The sequence below is a fragment of the Ovis aries genome, chromosome 18 (genome assembly GCF_016772045.2).
Source record: "Ovis aries strain OAR_USU_Benz2616 breed Rambouillet chromosome 18, ARS-UI_Ramb_v3.0, whole genome shotgun sequence".
Lineage (NCBI taxonomy): Eukaryota > Metazoa > Chordata > Mammalia > Artiodactyla > Bovidae > Ovis > Ovis aries.
In genome coordinates this window covers 41,969,779-41,995,977 of record NC_056071.1, presented here as the reverse complement: position 1 = coordinate 41,995,977, position 26,199 = coordinate 41,969,779, and the positions used below count along the sequence as shown (strand labels likewise).

Here is a 26,199-nt window from a genome sequence, read left to right as displayed (position 1 = left end):
AAATCAAGTGGTTAAAAAGCAGCTCAGCTAATAATCTGCAACACAAAGCACCAAAGTTTCATATTATTCTTGCTAGAAAGATAAAGCCTATGCAGACACTGCAAATAAAGAGAAAAAACGATTTTCTTCCTTTTTCATCTATTTAGTTTGTTTTTTAAAAAAGCAATTAGACATTCAATCCAGGAATATAAAATTGTATTTTCTGGAAAGAGGGAGAGAGAGGGTGAAAATTTGCCCATACTGAAAATCCAACAGCTGTATACTATGTTTGATTTTTAAAATATCACTTAACATATTGAATATTTGTGCGGTTATCACATTCAGATTTTATGTCATTGGCTGCTGTTCACTTGAAAACAGTTATTTAATTGCAGATGAATTGTAACTGATTTGACATGCAGAGAATTTTCTGGAACAAAAGGATTGGGTGCTCAGATAATACTGTTTATAAAAGTTGCTACAATTACTAGAAAGGCTCAGTAGCTAACCAGCATTAGAAGTAAATACGTTGAAGAGCAAATAATTTTCTTTTAGTGAGAAAAAAGCGATCATCCTTAAAGCCAGGGATTTTAGGAAATGGTACATATAAGGGAAACCTTAGGTTGCCTGAAATGTAGGCTTTGCTTAAATTGTGCCGAATATCCAGACATTGCCCAGAATCTAAACACCTCACAGGGTACAGACTAAGTTGTTGGGTGACTGAGGTCTGTGTGAGTCTTCCTTTTCTGATTCATTTTGCAACCCAAGATTTCAATGCATAAAAATTTTATTATTATTTTTTCTTGAGTTACTGGTTCTTGGAAAATCATATTTCTGCTTTCAGAATGTCTATGTATACCAGTGTCTAAGATTCAAGGTGGGTGACGGAAGGAAATCCCAGTCCGCAATACAGGGCAGAATGATGGAAGGACAAATAAACGGAGGAAACTCCGAAAGGAATGATCCCATGACATAAATCCACATGCTTATTCTAGGGCCTGAGAACAGTCTTCTAGGTCTCCTTGTCAGAAGATAGTCATCATTTTCTTACAATGAAAGCAAAACATTTTGTTAGAATGAGACAATCTTAATCTTCACATTCTTGTTATCCTGAACACTGATTAGCCCATTGGGCTGGTATTATACTAAGACTCCTTTTCCCATCTGCATTTGCTGAATTAGGTGGTTTCACTCCTGATTCCCTTGAGGACCAGATTTCTTTCTGCTCAGTGCACTTGCTGCTTTCATTTCTGTGTTGATACTGTTCCCTCTGTGTAGAGTTCCTTCCCTAATACCTCTGTCAGGTTAAGTCTGTCCTTTAAGAGCTGTCTAAAGTCACACTCTCTTTGAGACTCTCCTCTTCCACCAGGCATAATCATTTACAGATCTTCTTGGACTCATGATGGAGTTGCATCCTGATGGACCCATCATCAGCTGAAACTATTTTAAGTAGAAAATACATATAATAGATGATCTAATGAACATCAGAGCTTAGCCCAGTCTTTACCTTAAACATGCTCACAACACTTAACATTAGCCTGCAGTTGGGCAAAATCATCTAACACAAAGTCTAGTTGTAAAGAGAGCATTGACTCACTTCACTCTGTATGACAGACTCTAGGTCCATCCACAGCTCTACAAATGACCTGATTTCATTCCTTTATGTGGCTGAGTAATATTCCATTTTACACACACGCACACACACACACACACACACATATACACCACAAGTTTTTATTGATTCATTGTTGATGGACATTTAGGTTGCTTCCCTGTCTGGCTATTATATATTATTGCATACATGTGGAATCTAAGAAAATTGGTACAGATGACCGTATCTGCAGGGCAGGAATAGAGATGCAGACGTAGAGAATGGGTATCTGATCACAAGGAAGGAAGGAGAGGGTGGCATGAATTGGGAGGCTAGGACTGACATATATACAGTACCATATGTAAAGCAGCTAGCTAGTGGCAATATGCTGTCTGGGAGCTCAGTTTGGTGCTCTGTGATGGCCTAGATGGGTGGGAGTGGGAGGCAGGTTCAAAAGGGAGGGGGGATATGTGTGTGTGTGTGTGTGTGTGTGTGTGTGTATAGCTGATTCACTTTGTTGCACAGCAGAAACTAACACAACATCGTAAAGCAATTATACCTGAGTTAAAAAAGAGCATTGAGAATCTCGTGTAATTTACTGAAAACTGTACTGAAAACCACTGAAAGTGAAAAAGAGAATGGATATAGAATGGCTGCAGTGTATCAGCCATTAACCTCATGATCACAGGGCTGTGGCTACCCGCCATCATGAGACTACTGTACCATATACTGGTAGCCCAGGAAAAGCTCAACATTCAAAATTTGAAGTATGGTTTCTACTGAATGTATACCACTCTTGCACCTTGTAAAGCTGAAAGTTCATAAGTAAAAACATAAGTCAGGGGTTGTCTGTACTTCCTCCCATTATCCTTGAACAGATCTCTATTATCTCGGTCCTTTCTTTGTGTGCTTGCTCTGTTTTCTGGACCAAGGATTCTGTTTTATCCATCTTTGTCTTCCTAGTACCCAGTCCAGTGTGTAATATGCAACAGGTACACAATCAGTATTGACTGCATGATTGAGTGAAATCAATTCCTAAATACGTGGAACAAAAGGTGATGCTGAAGAATGAAAATTATAAATTGTTCTTAGTTACAATAGACTTCTCTTTTGATTCCCCCGGTTGTTATGGATGGATAAAGCTTGTTTTTGAAAAAGTTTCCATTATGTAGATGGAAAGCTTTAGGGGAAACCACATTTTGAAACTCTGGCTGGAACAATTAAAATTAGTTATTTCATATCAGTCTGGAAGGAACAAAAGTAGATAAGCTCTAGGGTCAGCATATGCCTTGTTCAGCTTTCTTTAAAGGCATGGGGAGTAATAAAGCTTTCCATTTTATCTTCGGTGAAATAATACTGCTGAAATATCACCTCATTTTTGATGTCAGTGATGATTTCTTCTTACCTCCATGATGTCAAAAGGGAATTATTATTATTAGAATGACAGATTACTAATGATGCTGTAAAAAAAGAGGAAGAGCTGAAATCATTACAACCCAAACATCCAACATATCCCTTCTTGTCTGAGCCTCAACGTTTGAATAGAGTCACTTGGCAATATCACAGCTGTGTGAAAATTATTCTAAGTAGGAAGAAAATCAAGAGCAGGTGCCTATGAATTTTCACTAGCAGAGCACTAGCCTTTTAACGTTCTCAGGACTGGATGGCATAATTAGGAGGTGTGATTTCTGTATGCAGCAAGAAAAAGATTCTATGGGGGCCAAAATGTGTCACAGGCTTTTGTGGCATCTCTACTCCGCTGATGCTCTTTCCCCAAGAGGAGAACCACTGGCTGGGGAGGAAGTGTGGACGAGGGGCCTCTGCAGGCTTTGGATTCTGTTGCCCTCTATGGCATGGTGACAGTTTGGTCTGTTGGTTCGGGGCTACACTTACCCATTCATGTTGACTTCTGGGTTCTGATTCAGTGTTTTTGACCTACGGGCTGAGGGCTTGACAACATGGAGGTATCAGGCACCACCACTTTTGTGTCCTAGGGATAAAATCCACAGAACTTAACATTCCTCCACTGTGCCAAGGTTGCTTGGGATCTGGATGCTAATGGGTCATTAGCCAAACTGTATCACTCCCCTGATCTGTCCAGTGGACAGCGGGGGGAAAAGATACATTTCAGAGAGAAGACAGTAGTTTCTTACAAAAGAACAGCTTAAGAATAAGAATGCTTTACATTTCCATGCTACTTTTCTTTGAGGAGTTTGGCAATTATGATATCGTTAACACCACTCATCATTAAAGAACTCAAGGACTTTGCCTCTAGGGTTATTCCAGGCGGGTTAAAAGATGCGTTTCCCTTCAACTGGAAACTTACCACCGTTTCAGGCAACAATAAGCCAATTGAAAACAAACAAAGGGAAAAAGAGATAAATTTAATAAGAACTTGATATTGTGCTATATTTGGAATTAACAGAGAGGTGAATATGTATTGTATTAAAGAGAGTAAGGAAAAGAAATTTGTCACTGCTCATGGAATAAGGCAAGAGAGTATTAATCTCAGACCATCGTTTTATTTTTGCCTCAATTTAGGATCTGGCTTGTTTTTGCAGAGTCTAGTCTATCCCTAGGACAAAGTACAAAGTCATCTGAGCCCTCCTGAAGAATTACAAAATCCTTTCCAGACCTCCTCTCCCTTGTTGCAGTGACTGGGTTAAATGTTTGCTGGAATCTTTCTCAAATCAGCAGTGACCACGAGGCAATATGGCAGCTCTTGGTAACTGTGTGGCCTTCACTGGAATTTACTGGCAGGTCTTAGCCTCTTTCTTCCCAGGAGTCAGGGGCTGCTCCTATTAGGCAGATACCATTCCACCCAGAGTTCCCAGAGGGGCTTGCGCCCTAATGTAGAGAGTACACTCTAGGGAGGAAGTAATCTCAACCATCAAATGACGAAAGAACACTGAAGGCAAGTCCTGTTGTTTTGTTTCCAGCAAGGAAACAGAAGCCCAGAGTAACAAGGCTGCTTGTCCAAAGTTGCAGAGCAAGTTAGCAGCAGTGTGCTGGGGGTGGGATGAAATTTTCTGAATCCCCTCACCAGGTGTGCCCATATTAAGCCACTCTGTTTTCATGATTTCTACAAGAAGTCATGAGTTTGAAGGACATTTAACAAGGAGCTGTTGAGACCTGTTAAATATATTCAGAACTACCAAGTAATAATCAAGTGACTCTTGATTGTACTTCCAGAGTTCTAGACACTAGAATTGGGTATAAGTGGGATACAAGTTAAATACATGTTGATTTTTTAAAAACTGAATATGATAGCATGAAAAATATGTCATAGAATATGTCAACCATTAGTGAAGCCCTTTTAAAAGGAAAATTGAAGAAAACTTCAAAGTATCTTAGCAATAGGGCCTGGAAACTAAAAATTATATAATTCTATTGGATGAATATTCTCATCTCTCTATCGCCTTTAAAGGAACTAGAATATTGACCAAAGAAAGGACTATGTTCTGGCCTTAGTATAAATGATGTCCAATATTTATAAATTTGTTTTAATGTTTATTGAATTTCTACTATGTGACCAAAGCTATTCTAGGAGCTTCAGCTTATATTGAGATGGGGGAGACAAATTCTATACAGACAAATTTATGAAACTGTGTTACGTTATAAGTGCTATGAAGAAAAATAAGGCAGCAGGATAAAGCAGATGATGGAGCACAGAGGGTGTGCTTGAGCTATTTTTATAGGAGGTGGTGAGGGAAGTGACATTTGAACAGAAATCTGCATGAAATGTAGGTGTGACCCATGGATCTATCTGAGGACGATATATACTCCAGGGAGAATAAACGGCAGGTACAAAAACCCTGGTGAAAGTGAGGTGTAAATACTGCCATCAGTCAAATGATAACTTATATGGATTGCTTCTGCGGACCATTGCAAACAATGAGCTGAAAGTTATGTTTCCAACATGGCAACTTAGCAATATCCACTGCCCACTGATAGTTCAGAGTAAACACATAGACACAGACACAGACACACACAGAGTTAAGGCAGCAGCCCAGAGTTTCTCTCTCTTGAATATTGCTATAGAAAGCTGAGAACTGATTATAGAGATGGTTCTTTTGTTTAAATCTGAGTTTTCTTACTCAAAGCACTTTGAGGCCATTTTTTTAGTCTGATGGTGGAGGGCATCTCATCGTCTGTCATCCCCTTCCCCTCCTGCCTTCATCTCTCCTCAGAGGGTTCCGTTTATATGTATGTAGATGTTTTAAGCAAACTTGAGCCTTTGTTGGCTTACAGGAGCCTAGAAACTCCATTTATTCCAGAGAACAACATCAAATTGGCCCTGCCCCCTACTTCATTTCTTGCATTAAAGGGCTATATTAGTCTTGCCATGATGCTAAATCAATAGCAAAGAAAACCATTCGATCCGTGTTTCTTTTGTTAAAGGGACAGATGACGTACTTCAGTTATATTTTGTATCTTATATTCAAATCAATATTCAGGATACTTAAGCAGGGAGAAATTTCCCAGAAATAAATGCATTTTCTATACTCAGAAGAAATCGTTTATTATTCTAGAGTGTATGTGACTTCCAGAAGACACTCTGAACTATTGCTGATGAATTACCATTTTCCATGGTTACAGGTGCATGTGCAGAGGTGTAGAAGTTAAGGGTTTGGATTGTCTAGATCAACCTTTATCAAATTCATAAAATGAGTTCCATAAACTTAGAACTTCACATATGGACAGGAATTGCGAGCTCACCATGGACCAGGTATTGTAGTACTCACTATGACTGTGCTACCCACTATATTTCATACTAGTCTCATGAAGGAGCTTCTATTGGCACTCTCACTTTACAGGAGAGGAAACAGACACTTAAGGAAGTTAAACAATATACTTAAGGTCATGGAGTCAGGAAAGGCAGGACCAAGTTTAAATCCTTGGCTGTCTGATGTCATAGCCTACAGGCTTAGTCACTCTTCAGTAAGGTGGTTTTGAGGTAAGGAGGGTTAAAAAAGGGACGTATCTTGAAGCCCTTGAGATCTGCAGAGTTAGGTAACTGCTGCTTTGGACCACTGGATCCAGAGATTACTCTAGGGAAACAGAAATTGTGGACCTTTGCAGCTGTTGTTGGGGCACCTCAGTACATCAGTACACCAAAGAGTGCTGAGCCTAAAAAAAACAAGGACCTGTGCTTATGTTTACTTTTTAGTTCTAAAGTCTGTTTTTTTCCTTTCTTTTAAAAATCTTAATTGGCCAAAGCCTCATAGTAGATGATATTATAAAATCCATTAGATTGAGAATATACTTACAAAGAAATTATCATAATTTTGGAAGGGCATTCATTAGTCAAATAACCTCATATACAGAAAGGTCGTTAATCTTTGCATCATTGACATCATTTTCAAAGTGATCATCATTTTCCTTATTCTTAGTTAACAAAGACACAGGAAACCAAACTGGAAAGATCTAGAATTACTCAAAAATGGGATGCTCTTGTTTGTCTACCTGCTTTCTAAAAGCTGTATAATGAAAAATGAACTACCTGTAAGTGAGCAGCATACCTGGACTGTAGTTACTGACATACTTAGAGTTTACAGACACTTCACAGAATGGCTAGTGATTATGCCTCTAGTTGGTAAAATAGCTAGCTGATTAGTCCCGGCAGAAATGACATATCCCAAGCTAGAACTTCTGTCATGCCTTGGTAATGGGAAGTAAATTCTTTAAGATCAGAAACAATGTCAGTTATATTTAAAATGACACTGGAAACCACATTGTAATGGACCATTGTGCAGAGGTGAGCAGGGACTAAAACGAGATAATAGGATTTTAAAAATTTGATTTTATTGGTTCTCTCCTCTATTTGCATTTTTCATTAGGATAACCTCTGCCTGTAAGTTCTACTCTGGAAGTTTTTTCTCCTTCAATTTATTCTGGGTGTCTGGGTTGATTGAAAGGCAATATATGCGTAGTCTTACAAAGGCTGAATGGGTTGACAGAATTTTTGGTCTTCCCTGAAAATTCATCTATTGATTTGACAAGACAGTTACATTTTGTGAAGCTTGGAATACCATAGTCGTCATTTCAAGACAACACAGAGCTGAAGTGAGGCTTCAGGGGAAGCATTGATATGTCCGGACACCTGGAATGTTTCTCAGTCTCAGATAGGAAGAAACACCCAGATGGTATCTAGTCTGTTCACACTTGTCTAGGAGGAGAGACTCCTACTTGGTGAATTTCGTGTATGCTTTTAGAAATCCCCAGAGAAAGACCAAAATCCCACTGTCCCCTACATTAGTGCTGGGTGTGCATGTGTGTGTGTGTGCTAATTCCTTTCAGTCGTGTCCGACTCTTTGTGACTGTATGGACTCTCACCCCTCTGTCCATGAGTTTGTCCAGGCTAGAGTACTGGAGTGGGTTGCCATTCCTCCTCCAGAGGATCTTTCGACCCAGGGATCGAACTTGAGTCTCTCATGTCTCCTGCGTTCTTTCCTACTAGCACCACCCGGGAAGCCCAGCGCTGGGCGTACCTCCAAGCTGAACTTCTCTTGGTACAATTAAAACTCATTGCAACCAGTTAGCCTCTTGGGCAAAGAAAGAACCAGTCTTCTCATAACAACACTTAACATGTTTTTAAGCGATCTTTAACATATCACTGAGTTGCAGCAGAAGGCAGGTTATTATTGAATACTGTTATACTTTTCAGAGAGATAGAGCCTCAAAATGTTAATATCCAGAAAAAAAGTCTTGAAAGATGATTTAATAGAAAATGGTGATCAACAAATGCTAATATGAAGTGATGATGAATAAATGAGGTTAAAATGACTCTGTATTTTCTAAAAGGAATTCTCAGCTGATGGCTCAAGGGAATGCTATGGATGTGGTGCATTCTGATTTTCAGAAGGTGCACTGGTAAAGAGTAATGATATCCTAGCAGGCAAGGTGGAGAAGGTGAATCAGATCATGGTATAATCATCTGGGTGCATAGCTGATCGAACGGTCACATCTAAAAGACACTGTTGTCAATTAGCAGGTTCTCTAGTAGTATGTTATAGGACTCAGGACTGTCAACATTTTCATTGATATTTCAGAAAAAAAGAGAGCATGCAATTCTATTCAGCTAACATGTACTGAATGGCAATTACATGTAGCATACTGTGCTGGGTGCTAAGGGAAGAAAGCAGAATAAGAAAGCACCCAGTATCTGTCACAGTGTATGGGAATGAAGAAGGAATCTGAAATGAGAGGATCTGGATATTTCTCTCAGTTTTGCCATTTACCATTCACATGTCCCTAGACAAGTCAATTCATATTTCTATGGCTCAGTTTTTAACCTGTCTTCAAAAATTGGAAAGAGATAATTACCAAAAATTGTGGGGGTCACCTGGGGTTATATGAAAGTGCTTTATAAAATGGAGAGAAGATAGCAGAACCCGTGTTATCTCGTTTGATCTGTAGGAAGATTCTTTGGGCTATATGCTATTTAGAGTTTTATCTTGCAGGTGAGAAAACTGAGGCACAGAGAGCTTTAGTAAAAACTAAAAATGCTATTTTAGCACAGAGGAGAAGGGACAGGTGTACTGCGAGAAATGCAAAAAGAAGTGATGTTTGAGTGGTACCATATTGGTTCAGTAAAAGTTCTCCAGGTGGAAGTGTGGCAGAAAGGCATTTTTAGGGGAAAAATAATATCATGGTCAAAAGGATAGCAGTGTGAGTATGCAAATTTATTTCAAGAAAGATTGGACTGATTTTATTAGAGCATCAGTATTAGGAGTTCTAAGAAATTATGATGGAGATGGTGGTGGGCAAGGATCAGATTCTTGAATATGTTGGCACTGTGAACTATTGAAGACTTAGGAGTAGAGAAGTAAATGGTCACCAAGACTTTGGGAAGATATTCCATGGAGCCAAGTTCAGGACAGACTGGAGAAGTAATTTTTCTGGGAGGTAATTTTGGGGTTTCTCATGACAGATCTGGAAAAAGGGCATTAAACTGGAGGAATAGCAATAGGAGCCAGAGAAGGCGATGGCACCCCACTCCAGTACTCTTGCCTGGAAAATCCCATGGATGGGGGAGCCTGGTAGGCTGCAGTCCATGGGGTCGCAAAAAGTCGAACGTGACTGAGCGACTTCGCTTTCACTTTTCACTTTCATGCATTGGAGAAGGAAATGGCAACCCACTCCAGTGTTCTTGCCTGGAGAATCCCAGGGATGGGGGAGCCTGGTGGGCTGCCGTCTATGGGGTCGCACAGAGTCAGACACGACTGAAGCGACTTAGCAGCAGCAGCAATAGGAGCAGGTGGATTCCACTGATTTTGGCAGCACATTACAGTGGCAGGTAAGCAAGAAGGAGGGGTTGATATCTTAGTATCATAGACTTGGTTTAATAAGATTTAAACGAAGAACTAAAATTCCAGACGATTGAAAGAGTAATAATTCCCTTCTAGTTTGCTATCATCTTGAGTCTTGTCAGTATACGCATTCAATCAGGAATATGTTTGCATATGAAAAGCCTTCAATTCCAAAACTGACCTAGCTTGACATTGAAAATCCTGGTGGCGTGACTCTGGTGCACACTAAAGTGAACAGGAAACAAAAGAGGACCATGTGCCACAGGAAATAATTCTCAACTACAGATCAAATCTTTTAATAGTCAGTATTACGTTTATAAAAATATTTTTGAGAAGTACTTTTTCAGAAGATTACCTCTGTGTGCATGTGGGGGTCAGAATGGAAATCTTCTTTTTGTCCTTCTGTAATCTAGGAGTTGATGTCTTTTGTCACAGAACTTCAGTGCGTATTACTAACACTAAATGGACAGAAGGGAGCGAGAAATGAGGCAGGAAATGACTATTGTAATATTGGTGAAATATGTTCTGGAAGATGCACTAACTTGATTTCTTAATAAGTATCAAAGATTAATCACATTAAATAACATTTTGTAACCCCAAATCACTGGATACACTTCAGTGATTCAAGAACTTCCTGATGCAAAATACATTTACCTTGGGAGAGGTGCTACAGATTTCATCAAATCCTTAAAGGCATCTAGTGCCAAGTCGCTTCAGTCATGTCTGACTCTTTGCAACCCCATGGACTGTAGCCTGCTAGGCTCCTCTGTCCATGGGACTCTCCAGGCAAAAATACTGGAGTGCGTTGCTATGCCCTCCTCCAGGGAATCTCCACATCCCAGGGATCGAACCCACGTCTCTTATGTCTCCTGCATTGGCAGGTGGATTCTTACCACTAGCGCCACCTGGGAAGCCCCTATGACACCCCAAATAAAACAAATCACTGGTAAAATAATGGAAGGGCCTTACTCTATAGAACAGATACAACAATGAATTTTAAAAAATGAACAAGAGAAGTTTCTAACTTAAAACATGACAATGTTTGTGGGCTTAGACTAGACAAAAAGAATTTCCTGTAGCCAATTAGCACCCTCTAAATTTTTGCTTTTGTTACTACATGTTTGGATATTGATAAAAGATTCTTAAAGCTGAATTATATCAGCAGGCGGAATAAACTAGTGAACCTAAAAGTATTTTTTTTCTCTATTATTATTTATACTTTGACTCTTTAGACTCTAACGAGGCTGGATAGATTTCAGGAATCATTTGGCTCAACACGTAGCTACGGGCAAATTCATAGCCAAGTTATCCCAGATGGGGAAACTGCTTATTTTTAAGTATCTGGAGCTCTCCCATCTTCTGTTAGTAATGTTTGCGTGTGTCAGAGTGGGAACTCCTAAATTTGAGGATTTTCAAGGAGTCATTCTCAGCACGGTATCAACATAACAGAGATTCTCTATCTGTCTGTGTTTCCCAGACCAGGATGTTCCACCACACCCTGAGAGGTAGGATATCATCATGTATGTGGATAAATACTCTAGAAATGACAGTGCTGCTGGTGGGCATTTAAGAATAGAGTATAAGTTGGAATGGTTCCATCCAAGGGACAGGAGGTAAGGAGGTGACCCCATGAGTCCTTCCTTCTCTTATTTCCCTGATTACATTATCTCCATTTGCCCTACTGTGCTATACCTAGGAAGTTCCCCCAGACCTAGACCTACTCAAGAAGGTAGAATATTGATGCACTGGACCTGAAAGGAGAGGCCCATTATGTGAAGATACATGGCCAACAATGAGACTTAAACAACAACAGAGCCCCCGAGGCTTAAAAAGTGGCTGGTCTAGGTGGTGACTCAGATGATAAAGAATCCATCTGCAATGCGGGAGACCTCAGTTCAATCCCTGGGTGGGGAAGATCCCCGGGAGAGGGGAATGGCTACCCACTCCAGTATTCTTGCCTAGAGAATTCCGTGGACAGAGGAGCGTGGCAGGCTACAGTCCATGGGGTCACAAAAAGTTGGACATGACTGAATGACTAACACTTTCACTCCATCAGATAACACAGCAAATGGAGACAGAGACAAGGTATGTCAGCTCACAGCAGGGAAACTTCACTGGAGAAGAGAGGGCAGCTTTCCTGAGGCCTGGGGTGTGGAAGCAACTCCAATTTATATACCACTGTCAGCCTGGATTAGCAGATACAGGTTGGTACTTCTTTGGCTAGAATTCTTGACCATGGCTATGTGAGTGGGCATATAGAAAGAAAGGTAAATCTCTGTAAACTGGTGCTGCGCAATCTGCTGAGATACCAAGGGAAGGTCTTAATCAAGCAAGAGGTTTTTCTTTTAAAAAATTAAATTTATTTTTCCTTTGTTGAGGTCCATTTTGTGCCGAGCCCTTCTTTGGACTTAATATGTTAAGCACTGAAACAGAGCAGTGAACAGACAGGGCTCTGGAGCCTAAATGCCTGGATCAATCCTGACTCCTCAGGAGCTACTTAAGAACTATAAGAATGAATGTGGGCAAAGTATTGAAGCTCTGGAAGTCTCAGCTTCACCACCTGCAAAATCGGCATAATAAAAGAATGTAAACCTTGAACAATGCCCGGCACAGAGGACGTTTTTATATGAAGCTGTGGGGATTCGCTAAAATCAGTATAAAATGGCACAGTCCCTGCCAGTCTTCAGTAAATGGTACTTCTGTTACCATTATTACTGTCAGTGACAACAATGATGACGCTGAAAAGTCACGGAGGAAGTCAGAACAGCCCATGTGCCAAGGTCATAGGAAAAAAAATGGAGGAAAATGGAGTGACCTGCATCGAGCAAGGCTTAACATCTTGAATCTTTAACTAAGGGGAAAGAAATAAGCAAACAATGGTAATAAATTAGGGAGAATATTGGGAGTATGGAGAAATTATCATCGCTGTTTCTTTTTATTTGTGTTTATTGTGTGGTGGGGGGGTGATTACCAGTTTTATTTGAATGTTTTATAAGCTGTTAGATTTATTTACTGAGAATGAACAGATAAATAGGGATGTTATTCAGCTGTGTCATGTCACGGCTTCTCATCAGCTCTTCCACTCACTTCCAGACAAGGTTAATTAATGAGGGAAGTTCACTGTGGAGGAGGAGGGGGAGAGCTGGATCTGCTGGGTGATTCATCTTATTGGGGGAACAGGGGACGAAGCAACTCTCATGCGAGCAGTGCTGGGGAGGGAAGTCAGCCCTGGATGGAGACTCGCAGGATATGTTGAGAAAGATGGTACTGTCAGAGGACTGTGATCGCTTTAACACGATATAATTCATCTTTTTTACTTTTGTAAATTATGAAAATATGTTAACACATTTACAGGAGACTTGGAAAATACAGAACAAAGTTGCCTATAGTTCCACTACGTTTTACAGTTATCATAAGTCGATAAACTAAGATTTTTAGTTGGAGTTTCACTACCAAACTCTCAGAAATTAATAGAAGGAAGGTATAGAGCAGTAGAAGAATAGAGTAAACCTGAAAGGCATTATCAACACAATTAAGATTTATACAGTTTTCACACAAGAGTAGGATACACGTTCCCATAGACTATAAACTAGGAGACCCTAGAATATATCCAGAGGCCTAAGACCAGGTGCAGAAATTTCATGGTCTAAAAGTATTGAAATCATACAGTCTGTTCTCTTATTACTGTGGAATTATGTTAGAGATCAATATCAAAAGATATTTGAAAATAACCCACATATTTTCAAGTGCAGTGTGACATTCACCAGGAGAGATCTTTGACTATGATCACTTTAACATGATATAATTTGATAGAAACTGGAACAGCTTCTAAATCTCTTCTAATCCTGGATGTTCAAGGTTGTACTTTTTAATATTTTGTTTCCCTGCTTAGAGCAAGGTGTCTTAATCCTAAACCAGAGGAGTTCCAGAAACATTTTTCTTCTATTTGTGGCTTCATGGAGGGCTCTTTTCATTCACCTCTCCCAGGTGACATGTTACTCAGGGAGACCTTCAGTGAGCCTATCGAACGTGGTCCCCATCAGCCATCCCTCACATTACCTTGCTTTACTCTTCGCCTAAAAGAGTGTGGCCTTGTGGCTAAGTGCAGGGGATGTAGAGCCAGACTGCCAGAGTTAAAACCCCAGTCTTGTCCCTCCCAGTGTGTGACCTTGGGTGTTTAATTAACATCTCGAGGCTTAGTTTCTTCATCTGTAAAATGGGCACAATGAAAATACTTCCTTCTTGGACAGTCGCAAAGACATACAAACTGTCTCACACTCAGCATACTGTAGGGAACCCAAATGTTAGCTGTTTTAGCCTTCATTGCTCTCTGAAATCCCTTTATTTATTTACTTATTGTGTTCTTTTCCCTTGCTGCTTGTTAGCAGTTAGCAGGGACTTTTTGTTGTTCAGTGCTGAGTTTAGGATCTCAGGTAGGCTCCACAAATATATTTATATATTTGTCAAAATAATGAGTGAATATTCTATCAGTATTTAAGAAATTTCAGATCATGGAGCAAAACAGGTTGCCTGAGCTGTCCGAATGACAGGACAGACCAACAGAACCCAAGTCACTTAGTCTCTTGCCTGGACTGGAACTCAAACTATTTCTCTATGTTGTTATTTTTACCACACCTCCTACTCTGTGGCAAAGCTAAATTGCTGCAAAGTTTTATAATCTCTAGTTTGTTGTATGAAAGTAGTAACAATTTTCTGTTGGTTTTTAAACAATTAAGTTATCTAATGATATTGAATTATACTAGATATTGCTTTTTCAAAATACACCTCACCCCTTCCACCCTTCTTTCCTTCTGGGATATGCCTGCTACAAACCAGTACAAACTGGGAAAGATTAAGAACTGAAATGGAGAAAAGTTGGAATACCAATAATGCATTTTTCTAGCATTAACATGACAATAATCACAACATCTAATAGTTTGCCTATAGAATTTCAGACTGGCTGAGACTACACAGCTAACAACTAATAAATGTATAGTGTTTCAGTGAGGCAGGAAAATACAAAATTGGTATAAGATAGTCTGTTTTCTGTCCTCCGACTTACCCCTTTATCACAGGACTACAAATCGCTCTGTAGGTGGAGCTGATGCACCCGGTGCTGCCCAAGTACCTACCTCTCCCTTGCCTCGATCCCTGTTAAAAATTAAGGGTGTTCCCCATGTGCCCTTTGGGCTGTGGGACAGCCCATCTAAAGATTGTCCCTAGAAAGACCTGCTTTGCCATTGCTTTATTTTTTCCAGAGAAGAATTAATATCAAAGAAAATGTCTGACTCTGACTTTTCTGAAGCTGCTCCTGTCTTGATGACTTATATAAGGTTTTCAGAGTCTGACGAGAATGATTGTTACTATCCCTGGCAAGGCTAGAACACTGACCCACAAGAACTGGGCTACTGGAAGCTCTGGACTCTCCAATGGGAAGAGGTCACGCCGGCGACAGCCACAGTGCATTCCATTTGTTCGCCCTCCTCATATAATAAATACTGTTTGAGAGATTGGTTAGTGTGTTGTAAAATTGATAAGATTCAGGTTGCCAAAGGCATTTCATGAATTTCATAGGTCTTAATTTATGTTGCTATGGTAACTGAAATGTTGGAATTTCCCAAGATTAGAGCTTTTATATTCTTAACTTTAGAACTGTAAAATAATGTAGATTATGACTCTGGACTTGGTCTTCGCTCTTGCGTGAAACATATTTTCTGTATGTGGAGTGTCCTATCTATGCTAAGGTGTGAATGAACGTTTAGCCACTGTAATTTCAAAATTAGGATTTCTGACATCCAACCTGATTTTCTTATCTACATGTATGACTCTTGGTGGCCAAGATGTTTTTTTTTTTTTTCAAATGGACAGTCTTTCTCTAAAGAGAAAGAGGGGATTGGAAGAGGGAGGTGGGAGAAGTAGAATTTTTATAGTAGTAGTTCTAGAATAGTCATCTTAAGGACTAATGTGAATCTGGCTCACCTTCTCCATCAAAGTGAATTTCTAGCATGTGCTGAAGCACTTGATGCATTATTAACATGTGTTTTAAGAAAAGACACTCTGTTGAAGCATTTAGCGAGCCAGCACTGTCTGAAGTGAGAATGTGAGATATAATGAGTCCCCTGCCTTGAGACAGGAAGATAACTGAGAACCCTGTGCGCTGCTCACAATCACATGTATTGATCCTGTGGACCCAAAGCAGCTGGGACACGCAATGCAAATGACCTAGGATGGACCCGAGACAGGAATCTCACCCCTGCTGGAACCCAGCTTACCTTATATCCTGATGATTTGATGTGCACGCCACGTTTGGTCAGAGTAGATTTCATTCGGATGAAAAAGGAACGCTCAAGGGTGTTGTCAGTGGTGAGCAGACTGGGGCTGGTTGATTCCACTGAAGAATATAAAAATACATACACATGATTTAGATCTCTGCGCAGCCCCTTTCAGCTACTGCTCAGGTGCAATCCTTGAGTTCACTAAAAATAAATGACTGATGGGTGCTAAGAGCGTAGTAATCAATTTATCTCATTTAGAAAATGTTTACTTTGCAGAAAATAAAAAAGAAAAATTAATGTATCCCAAGAAACTCCATTTTGGTTTTGAGCAAGAGCTTTTCAGGTCTTTTTGGGTTTCAGCAGCTCTCTAAGTGGGGTCTGATAGTAATTGTAGCATATCATGAGGCTTGGCTGGTGCACACGGAGAGAACAGTCATGAAAAAGAAGGACCCCAGAGATTTATGGGATCAACCAAGACTCAGGTGGAGATGCTTCTGATCAGAGTCAGGATGACTTGCTTTTTGTTCTCCTTGCAAATCCCTTCTTGGATCAGTTGCTTGCTGGGAAGTTCTGAGCACCATGACACCACCAAGATTGGGGCAGCCATACCCTGGCCAGTGTCATTGCCCTTCTGAGTTATTTTCCTTCATTATGGGGAATAAGAGGCCTCAAGTCTTCCCAACCGACTGGAGATAGAGGGCTGAGAATGGGCTATACGGATAATAACAATAACGACTCCAAAGGTCAGCTTGCTCTTGCTGTTGCTTCTCTCCAGCCCAGAACAGAAAACATCCTCTGTGTTTCTACCTCTTTGCTTCTGAGAAAATCAGTTTCTTCTCTTAAGGCAGCTACTCTTTCCCTTTCAATGTATTTAAGATTAAGCAGAGTATGTTTTGACTTATAAAACTTAAAATTGTAGCTTTCATTCTTGCTGATCCAAAACCACCTTTATGCAGGTCAGGAGGCAATGCAAATCTATTTTGTTTAGAAATAAGTTTCTATGGTATTTTATACATTTAAGTACTTTCCTGAAAAGAAATTAACTTGGGGGTTTTAATGCCTAAAAAGACTCAAATTTTACTCTCCTAAAATATACTTTAAAGTTTTTCTTATTATTCTAAATTAAAAAAAAATTTCAACAACAAAACATTTTGAGCAGCTCTACAAGAACACTAATTTTCTTTAGGATGAAGGTCAAGAAATATGTGTACAAAGAGATTTAAGAATTAAGTAGATGAGAAAATAGCTATTAAAAACAAAGAAAAAAATGGGCAAAACAAGCTTTTCAATTTCAAATTCTGAAACATATTCCATATATTTCTATGGGGAAGAAACATCTATTTTTTTATATTAGATTTGATGCTCTGATGAAAGAAGAGTGAGATAATAAGAGAAGCCTTACTATTTGTGGTTGGGGGCTTGTATCATTCTTGCCTTCACCTGACTATATTTTCCTATACTTATGGCATTTCTATTCTAGGGTGATGGAACCACTGACAAGTGTCCCTTCTTATGTGTCTCTCTCAAGATTTTCTTCTTTTTTTTGTCTTAGCATGGATCTGATGTCATTTTAAATGTACAGCTTTTTATCACTCGAGGGAAAAGCAGAGCCATGTTATATTTAGTACTTTCATTTCTTCTGATTAAATATGAATTACTATGAAATTTTTCTCATCATCTAACACGCCATAATACGCCAACAGCTTTTTAATACACTATATAAGCACAAACTTCTGCTCTAAGAGTTTAATTTGCCCCTCTAATCCAATCACATCAACCTTATTTCTCTTATCAGAGATTCCCATTTTGAATTAAATGAGCTCATTAGTTTTAATCAAAAGCAGAGAGATCAAAACTTAAACGTAAATGCTTTAGATCAGAACTGTCAGTCAGCCGTGCAGTTCTATTTTACTAAAACACAAGATCAGAGACCCTTAGAACCAATTTTTCTCGTAAGGGATGCCGAGAGCTTGAAGATGCTATATCCCGCCCCCCCTTCTTTTTTTCCTTCCTCCCAAGGACAGATTATACATTTAAGGTTAGACTTAATTTATAGCAGTTTTTCATCCTGGTGGAAATGGAAAAGTATGCCAACCTTCTAGGGTTCCTTTCACGTTTACTGGCCCCAGTCCTCAGAGACTTGAACTAACGTTGAAGCCATCAGAATCCACATCACAAACTCAGCTTTAAGAATTCAGCTCTGTTCAGTGAGATTGTGTTTGCAACAGCCGAGGAAAAATGCAACTTCCCAGGAAAGTGAACTGTGTTTTAGGGCTGAGGTCCAAGAAACCCTGATCCAGGAAGGAAGGAACCACGTAATTGTAGGAAGGTGAATAATTCAGGCATCATTAGAAATTGTTATCATTTTCAGTACATGGAACTTTCACAGGTAAACGCTTAGTGGATACTTTAGAGACCCCAGCAATGGTGGTTCCCCTTAGGGGATGAAATGAGAGACACAAACTCTACATGAGCTATGAAGGTGAACACTGAGTCCTGCTCTGGCTGGGCAGTGAATACAGCACTCCTCTGCCCCGTGGGTTAGATCACCAATATATACAGGAGCAGAAGGAAATGGCAACTTACTTGCCTGGATTCTTCCCTGGAGAATCCCCATGGACAGAGGAGCCTGGTGGGCTACAGCCCATGGGGTTGCAAAGAGTTAGACATGACTGAGCGATTGAGAATATACAGGCGCAGCCTTCATTAAAACCAGGACAACTGGTGTGAGAGGAATTCTGAGGTCAGATTTTGCCCCAGTGAAATCTAGATTGAAAATCAAAACAATAACTGCTCCTTACGCTTTATTTCAAGAGCATGGGGGGTATGGTGCAAGGGGCGGTGAGGGAGAAGGAGAGAAGACAACTTAGAAAAGAGTTTAATTTCTGATAAAGACTTCTGCTTTAACATGCCTTTCTGAGGACAGGGGCAGAAGTAACCTGCCACACTGGCCCTTTCAGAAGCTACCTAACAAACTAATCCCCAGTACACATGTACCATGGCCGTGTGACCTCAAGGGCTGGCAAATGTGCTCTGATTATCCCAGCTCTGACAGGGATGTCTCTCATGTAAAGAGATGTAATCTGCGTGTGACAGACAAGAGCAGTAGTTTTAGAAGAGAAGCTTTCTAAGGGTCTCAGGTGAGAAGCATGGATTTTGATGAATGTTCTACTGGGAGAGAACCAAGGGAGCTTGGCCTTGGTGATGTGTGACATGACTGTAGCATGGAGAAAGGATGTGTGTGTGTGTATGTGTGTGTGTGTGTGTGTGTGTGTGTGTGTGTGTGTGTATGTGTGTGTGTGTGTGTGTGTGTTTTGGGTGGATATGAAGAGAGAACAACATAATGAGAAAAGTATCCTTAAGACTGATGCTCTGTAAAGACTGTGGAACCAATCTATGTCAAAAAAGCGTTTTAGAGTGCTTTCCAGATATCACAAGCTTTTCTGTCAACTTTTTGAGACAGGCCAGGATTGCTGCATGATCTGATAAAAAAAAGAAAAATTGGGATTCAGAGAAGTTATATCTGCTGCCTGAGACAAAGGAGAAATTGATGGGTAAAACTGGATTAAGTGGTCAAAGCCCAGATATGGCCAGTTGTGACCTACGAATTATAAACAAGGAACTAAAAAAAGAAAACAAGACCCACACAGATGAAAGCTAGATAAAGAAATAGACTCTCTTTTGCTGAATCTCAAGGGCTTCAACTTTTAAATAAATCTAAATGATCCCAGCTCTTGAAATGTCAATTTTTGCATATTTTGTGAAATGTACAGAACAATTTATAGCAAAAGTTGTAATAATTTTTACATTGGCAAATGCCACCATAATGCGAAAGCATATCTGTGTTATTCCCCCTCTGTTGATGATTTCCTCACTGGTACTGTAGTTGCTGCTTTCTTATGTAGAGGCAGAAAGCAGTGGTGAGGGGGGAGGGAAGGTGATGGCTGGGAACTATCCTGTTCTCTCTGACTAACCCGAGGTCCAGGTGTATGCTGAGCACTTTTGGGACTCTCTTGGGGTTCCTGCAAGAGGATGAGGCCAAAGCATAAAGACAGCCTTTCTTTTTAGCATACTTCAAATATTTGCTGTGCAATACTAGTGTCAGAGCCCTCAATTGCTATGAAATCATGATGGAAGTGAGAAAGAAAAGCTACATTTTGAGACAACTCTGTTATCCCTTAGTGTCAGCGAAGTATTTTTCCTTTTAAAGGAGAAGTGGAATTGGACTGTTGTTAAGATACGAAGTTAAATATACTCTCTCCTCACTTCACCGCTTAATTGAATCTTTTCCTTTTTGAGATGTTCTGTGCAAAGTGAGAACAACCAAAATGACTTTCACAAGACTAGGGAAGAGATGTTGGGCCATTTCACAGTTCTCTTGATAAAGTCAAACTTTCATTGGTGTGTGCTGTTAACTTTGTTAGATACCATGTGTGGCTTGGTCATAGCAGGCTTCCTTGTTGCTGCCTCATTCACTCTAAAAGAAATGTAGTACTTTAGGACTTTAGAATGTGACAAGTTATTTCTTTTCTTGCAAAAGGTTCCCTGCACTTCCTCTGCCATGTGGAAATTAGGTTTGATCATGTGGCTTTCTGTGGCCAAAAGAATATGAACAAAAGTCATGTACTGCTTTCAGGTGGGATTTCCTAGAAGAGCTGGTCACAAGGTCCTACTTTCTCTTTCTCACTGCTGTGTTGACTATCGACGTTTCAGATGGTGGCTGCTCCATTGACCTAGGTCTTGGAATAAGGACAATAGGGGGCAGAACCTTTAGCCCATCTTTACAGAAATAAATCTTTTGTTGTAGTTTGGGGATTGCTTTTTACTGCAGCTTAACTTAGCCCATACTGACTGATGAAAACATCAAACCTTTATCATTAAATAAAAATGCATGTTATCCAAGTCTCCCAGATAGTCAGTGGCAGAGCACATAGACATGACCTGTTTGTCTGACTCCAAAGTTCATGATGTGTCCAATATACTGTTCTTACATTTATTTGTATCCTCATTTTATCTCTTATGCTAGGGCAGCAGGGTGGAGACAGGTCTAACTTTGATTCTCTATATCACATAGGGAATATATATATATATAATTTACATATATTTAATATATTCAATAACTAATATTCATTAAATATTGACATTAATCTAATAAGATCTTCCCAACTTAGTAGTAGAGCTTCCCTGGTGATTCAGACAGTAGAGAATCTGCCTGCAATGCAGGAGACCTGGGTCCGATTCCTGGGTTGGGAAGATCCCCTGGAGGAGGAAATGGCAACCCATCCCAGTATTCTTACCTGGAGAATCCCATGGACAGAGAAGCCGGCCAGGCTACAGTCCATGGTGTTGCAAAGAGTCAGACCTGACTAAGCAACTAACACTTTCAACTTAGTAGTAGGTCAGTGGTAAAAATAGTATGTCAACGGTAAAATGAAATCTTTTCTCACAGAAATTGTCCCCAGCAGATTTTATGTTTATCTAGGATGACAACTGTGGTAATTTAAAATTGCTACAGATGCTTCAGTACTCCTTCAGAAAGATGGAGCCTGCTTCCTGTCCCTTTGACTGTGGGCTAGACTTGCTGACTTACTTCAGATAAGTAGCATGCGGCAGACTTGGTGGTTATGGCTTGGTCATGACAGGCAGCATGGCCTCCCTGTTGCTGCCTCATTCCCTCGAATGGAAACCAGCTGCTATATTGTGAGGACGCTTGAGCAGTCCTCTGGGGAGATCAGTGTAGAGAGGAACTGAGGTGTCCTCATAGTCATGTGAGTGGGCCTTCCTCCCCAGTCAAGTCTTCAGATGACTGTGCTCTGACTGACATCTCCATAGCAACCTCATGAGAGACCCTGAGCTTGAACTACTCAGACAACCTGTTACTGGATTCCTGACCTATAGAAACTATGCGAAATATCTGCTTTTAAAAGAAAAGTTTGTAAGTATTTGGGGTGATTTGTTATGCAAAGATAGGTAATATAATACCCACACAGAACATTTTTTTGGAAAAATCACGACCTTGTTTTGAAATATGACAACACGTACATGGGTAAAACTCATGTGATTTTGCGAAGGAATGCATTGCCCAGAGTACATGGTGAATTCACATATGTAAGGAAAGCTACCTGTAGTGCTGACTTTTATAAGTGGGGTCTATGTTTTCAAAGCTAAATGCTCAACTGATGTTTTTTTAAACGTGCAATTTGCAAAAGGTGCTATCAACAGTATCATCTGCAAGAGTGTGACATCTTGAAAGGCAGGCTTGACATCTTGCTTATATTTAGTTGTATCCATTCCCTGCCCTTCTCCAGCCCCCTTCCTCCCCGCAAGTACCTAGGATTACATTTTACATAAATAGACAGTCACTTTGCATGTTGAATAAAGTAACATTCTGATGCTTTCTTTTAGGAAGGATTAGTCACTTTGTCCTTGCCCTTCATTCTCTCACACCAAACATCTTGTCCCAAGAAGCCTTTATTTTTTTGTGGAGAGGGAATCATTATGTCCTTTTCTTGTATTCATCTCTAAGGAAGCATTTTCTGCTAAGTGTTATTTTGAGAGTCATGGACCAGTGGGTTTGGTAGGCAAAAAAAGGATTGGCCTGATTTTGCCTAGAATTAGAGAAAACTGTGTTCTCTGTCTTTTGAGAGTTGGTCTCCACCCCACTGGCCCGTCCTCTACCATGCACCAGGGCAATTTTGAAGAGGGTGATGGGCCTCTGTAGACTACACATAGATGCTCAGCCACTGGTGGGGAGGCAATGCCAACTATTTCCTGGGTTTCCCAGGCTATACCAGCTTTGGGACATCAGGCAAATACAATCGCGGCCGCCATCCTCTGGCTCAGCCGTCAGCTCTCTCAGCTTCAGTGCTTGCTTGGGAGTATGACGGAAAAGCCGTATTTATTGAAGTCTCATTAGGGCTGGTTCCTGCTCCCACTCAGTTGTGAGTCTTTAGCTTTGTTTAGAAACTTATGAATCATTAACTGAAACTCTAGAGCATAGCTGTGAAAATAATTGTGGCTCAATAATGATGCAACAAACTTCCTTCAAAGTAACGTTAAAAATAATCCGCCAAAAAAAAAAAAAGAGGAAAACAATAATAATCTGCGAACCCGTGCCACCTGTCAGCATGAGCTCCCCGGCAGTATCTGCCTGCCTGGGATGAGAATCGGAATGCATGAGGTTGGCATTCAGGCTTCCTGCGCCTGGCAGGGGTTGCTACTTGGGGAGGCTGTCCCCCGAGGGAGAGGAGCGCGTTCAGCTGCCGCCTGCTGCTCCACAGTTGGTGTTTGGATGATACCACTCCGGGGAAATACACACAGTGTCAGAGTCAAGCTGCTACCAGTGGGTGTTTCTGTACACAACTCCTAAGCATCAGGAAAGTTCAAGGGGAAAAACTGGGTATTGTAAAGATGGCCTTTGAGAGTATATGACATCCGGCATGACCCATTCGGCAGCAGGCTGTGTGCTCTAAAGCACCTGCCATCTGAATACTGCAGGCGACGGTTTTAAATCTTCCTGGAGACTCCCTATAAATGTTGCCACTTGAGGGATCCATTCTGGGAGAAAAATATAGTACGTCCTCCCGGGATGCCTCTTGGATTCCATTACCAGTATTGCGTATGGGATCGAGTGTGGCAATGCTTTTATCACGACTATAAAGTGGTTACGAGCCAATTCCTCGTATAAAACATACTCAGTAATGTTGAGGCTTTTTTTCCCTTTTCTGTTTCCTTCTTTTATTTCCTTCCTTTCTCTCCTTCCTTCTTTTTTTTTTTTTTTTTTTTTAATGACAAACACGATGTCAGACAAAGGGCATCAGGACCTGGTCTTTGTAGTACAAAACAAAATAACAATACATAAACACCTTTGTGAAGGCAGCTTGAAACCCCATGTTTTCTATTAAAAAGTCATGTTCAATCTTCACTGTTGATAGAACCGAATAGCTAACACAGAGAACATTGTATATCAGAAAGGTCAATAGTTATTATGAGCTACAAATATATTTTTTTCCATCCTTCAGGCTGTTTAGCGCATATCACAGCATGAGCAGCTGTCTTCTTTAATGCTTTTAAAATTAGAATCCCAAAGAGGAAGAAAAAATTATGGTTGCAATGATTGCTCTTTGCTTTTGTAAGTTTACTTTAATATACCATTTCATACACATGCATCTTCTGTGCAGCCTATCCATGGGGCAGTAACTGGTTGCCAGTATCGAGTCGAACTGCCATGTTTATTTTCTTAGCATTCTGGCCAAATCTCCATCTCAGGCACAGATGTTGTCGACATACCATATTTTCAAAAGGAGTCACATAGAGAAGTCTGGTTACAGAGACACTCGCAAACACACACATATGCATTCTGCCTTTTCATTGCTTTAAAGCTCTGTGACTAACTACAACAATGCCATGTGATGAGAAAGTTATGCAGCACTGGGTGAAAAAGCAGGCAGTGATTTCAACCGTGGATGCACAAAGTATCTCTCTCCACCTGTAGGTGTATGGACTGAGAGGGCACCTTGCAGGTTGTTAAAGGTTGATCTTTTGCCTGTGCCTGGAACTCCTGGCCCTTACTAGGCATACAGCCCTAAAGACAATGAGTATTTTAAATAGCACATACTGGATGTCATAGCTTGCTCAGTCTTTGTTCAGTTATTTACAGTAAATACGTAATGAGGATCTATAATGAGCTGGGATAGTTTATAACAATGTTTTCATTTGGGAGGAGGGGAAAATATGTAATAGTTTCCGGTAGTAATTAATGCGCTATAAAGAAGAGTGATGCAGGGTAAGGTGCTGGTGAGTGATGAGAACCACATTTTGGTTGTGTGGCACAGGAGACTAAGTCACGTGGATACTGGGGTAAATGCGCCACACCTCTGGGCTCATGATTTGAGTTGAAACGTCATCACTAAATAGCTTTACAGAAAACTATTATTTGGATAGATATGCACCAGTGCTGATAAAATGCTAGAAATGTTACCTTTGGACTTGAGTACAAAATTAAAATAAGTGATGTGCTAAGGATGAAAATTTAACCTGTAGGAAACCAAGGGAGGTGTTACTAAGAACTGGACAGACAGTCGAGCCTCCCAGATGAACATACTGGCACTGTCATTTCTTTGGGGATCTCTAGAGAGAGCAGCTTCAGTAGAAAAGTGGGATAAAGGTTGAGTAAATACATTACATACTTCTCTTTGGTGAATATTGGTGATGAAAATAAAGAGATCTGAGTATGTTTATTGATTGAGAGGACTGAGTTTAAAGTTGTCTGTATTAGAAATGCTAATTGAAGAATCTAGTGCAGAACAGTCTTTTGGACCCTGTGGCAGAGGGCGAGGGTGGGATGATTTGGGAGAATGGCATTGAAACATGTATAATATAAGAAATGAATCGCCAGTCTAGGTTCGATGCAGGATACAGGATGCTTGGGGCTGGTGTACTGGGATGACCCAGAAAGATGGTACGGGGAGGGAGGAGGGAGGGGGGTTCAGGATGGGGAACACGTGTACACCTGTGGCAGATTCATGTTGATGTATGGCAAAACCAATACAGTATTGCAAAGTAAAAGAAAATAAAAATACTTTGCAAAAAAAAAAAAAAGAATTTAAATCCTAAGGGATATTGCATCAGTAACAGAGAAAGAGAGGTGAGCCTCTGAAATGGGGGGAAGAAAAAATGGATGTGAGTTGGAGGGGGAGGGAAAGAGGGGAGGGGGAGAGAGAGAGGAAGGTGATGGGAACAGGGTTGAACAACTTAATAGAGTAAAGGTCATTTGTGGAGATAAAGGAAGTGCGAGGAGGAGAGGATTTTGAGAGTATATATAAAAAAAAAAAAGCTGTGGAGCAGCCCATGTGGGCAAAGCAAGTAGGATCGATAGAAAAGAAGTAATAAGATTACGCAGTAGTTAGAAGTTGCATGGGTCGAATTTAAGCACACTGGGTTTCTAGGGGGCCCTGATGATAATGGCTTTGCAGTTTTCCTAGGCCATGCTCAACAGTGGGCTTTTGCCAGAGACGGGAGCAGACACAACGGGAATGAAAGA

General features: G+C 40.4%; 1 protein-coding gene across 9 annotated transcripts in view; it reads right to left on the bottom strand.

The window, feature by feature from the left end:
* NPAS3 (neuronal PAS domain protein 3) overlaps positions 1-26,199 on the bottom strand; it is a 966,851-nt gene that overhangs the window by 52,794 nt on the left and 887,858 nt on the right. For all 9 annotated transcript variants that reach the window (XM_060401793.1, XM_060401794.1, XM_060401796.1 and 6 more), the window contains one exon: positions 16,155-16,273. In XM_060401793.1, the coding sequence (XP_060257776.1) occupies positions 16,155-16,273 (119 nt within the window). The remainder of the gene's footprint in view (positions 1-16,154; positions 16,274-26,199) is intronic.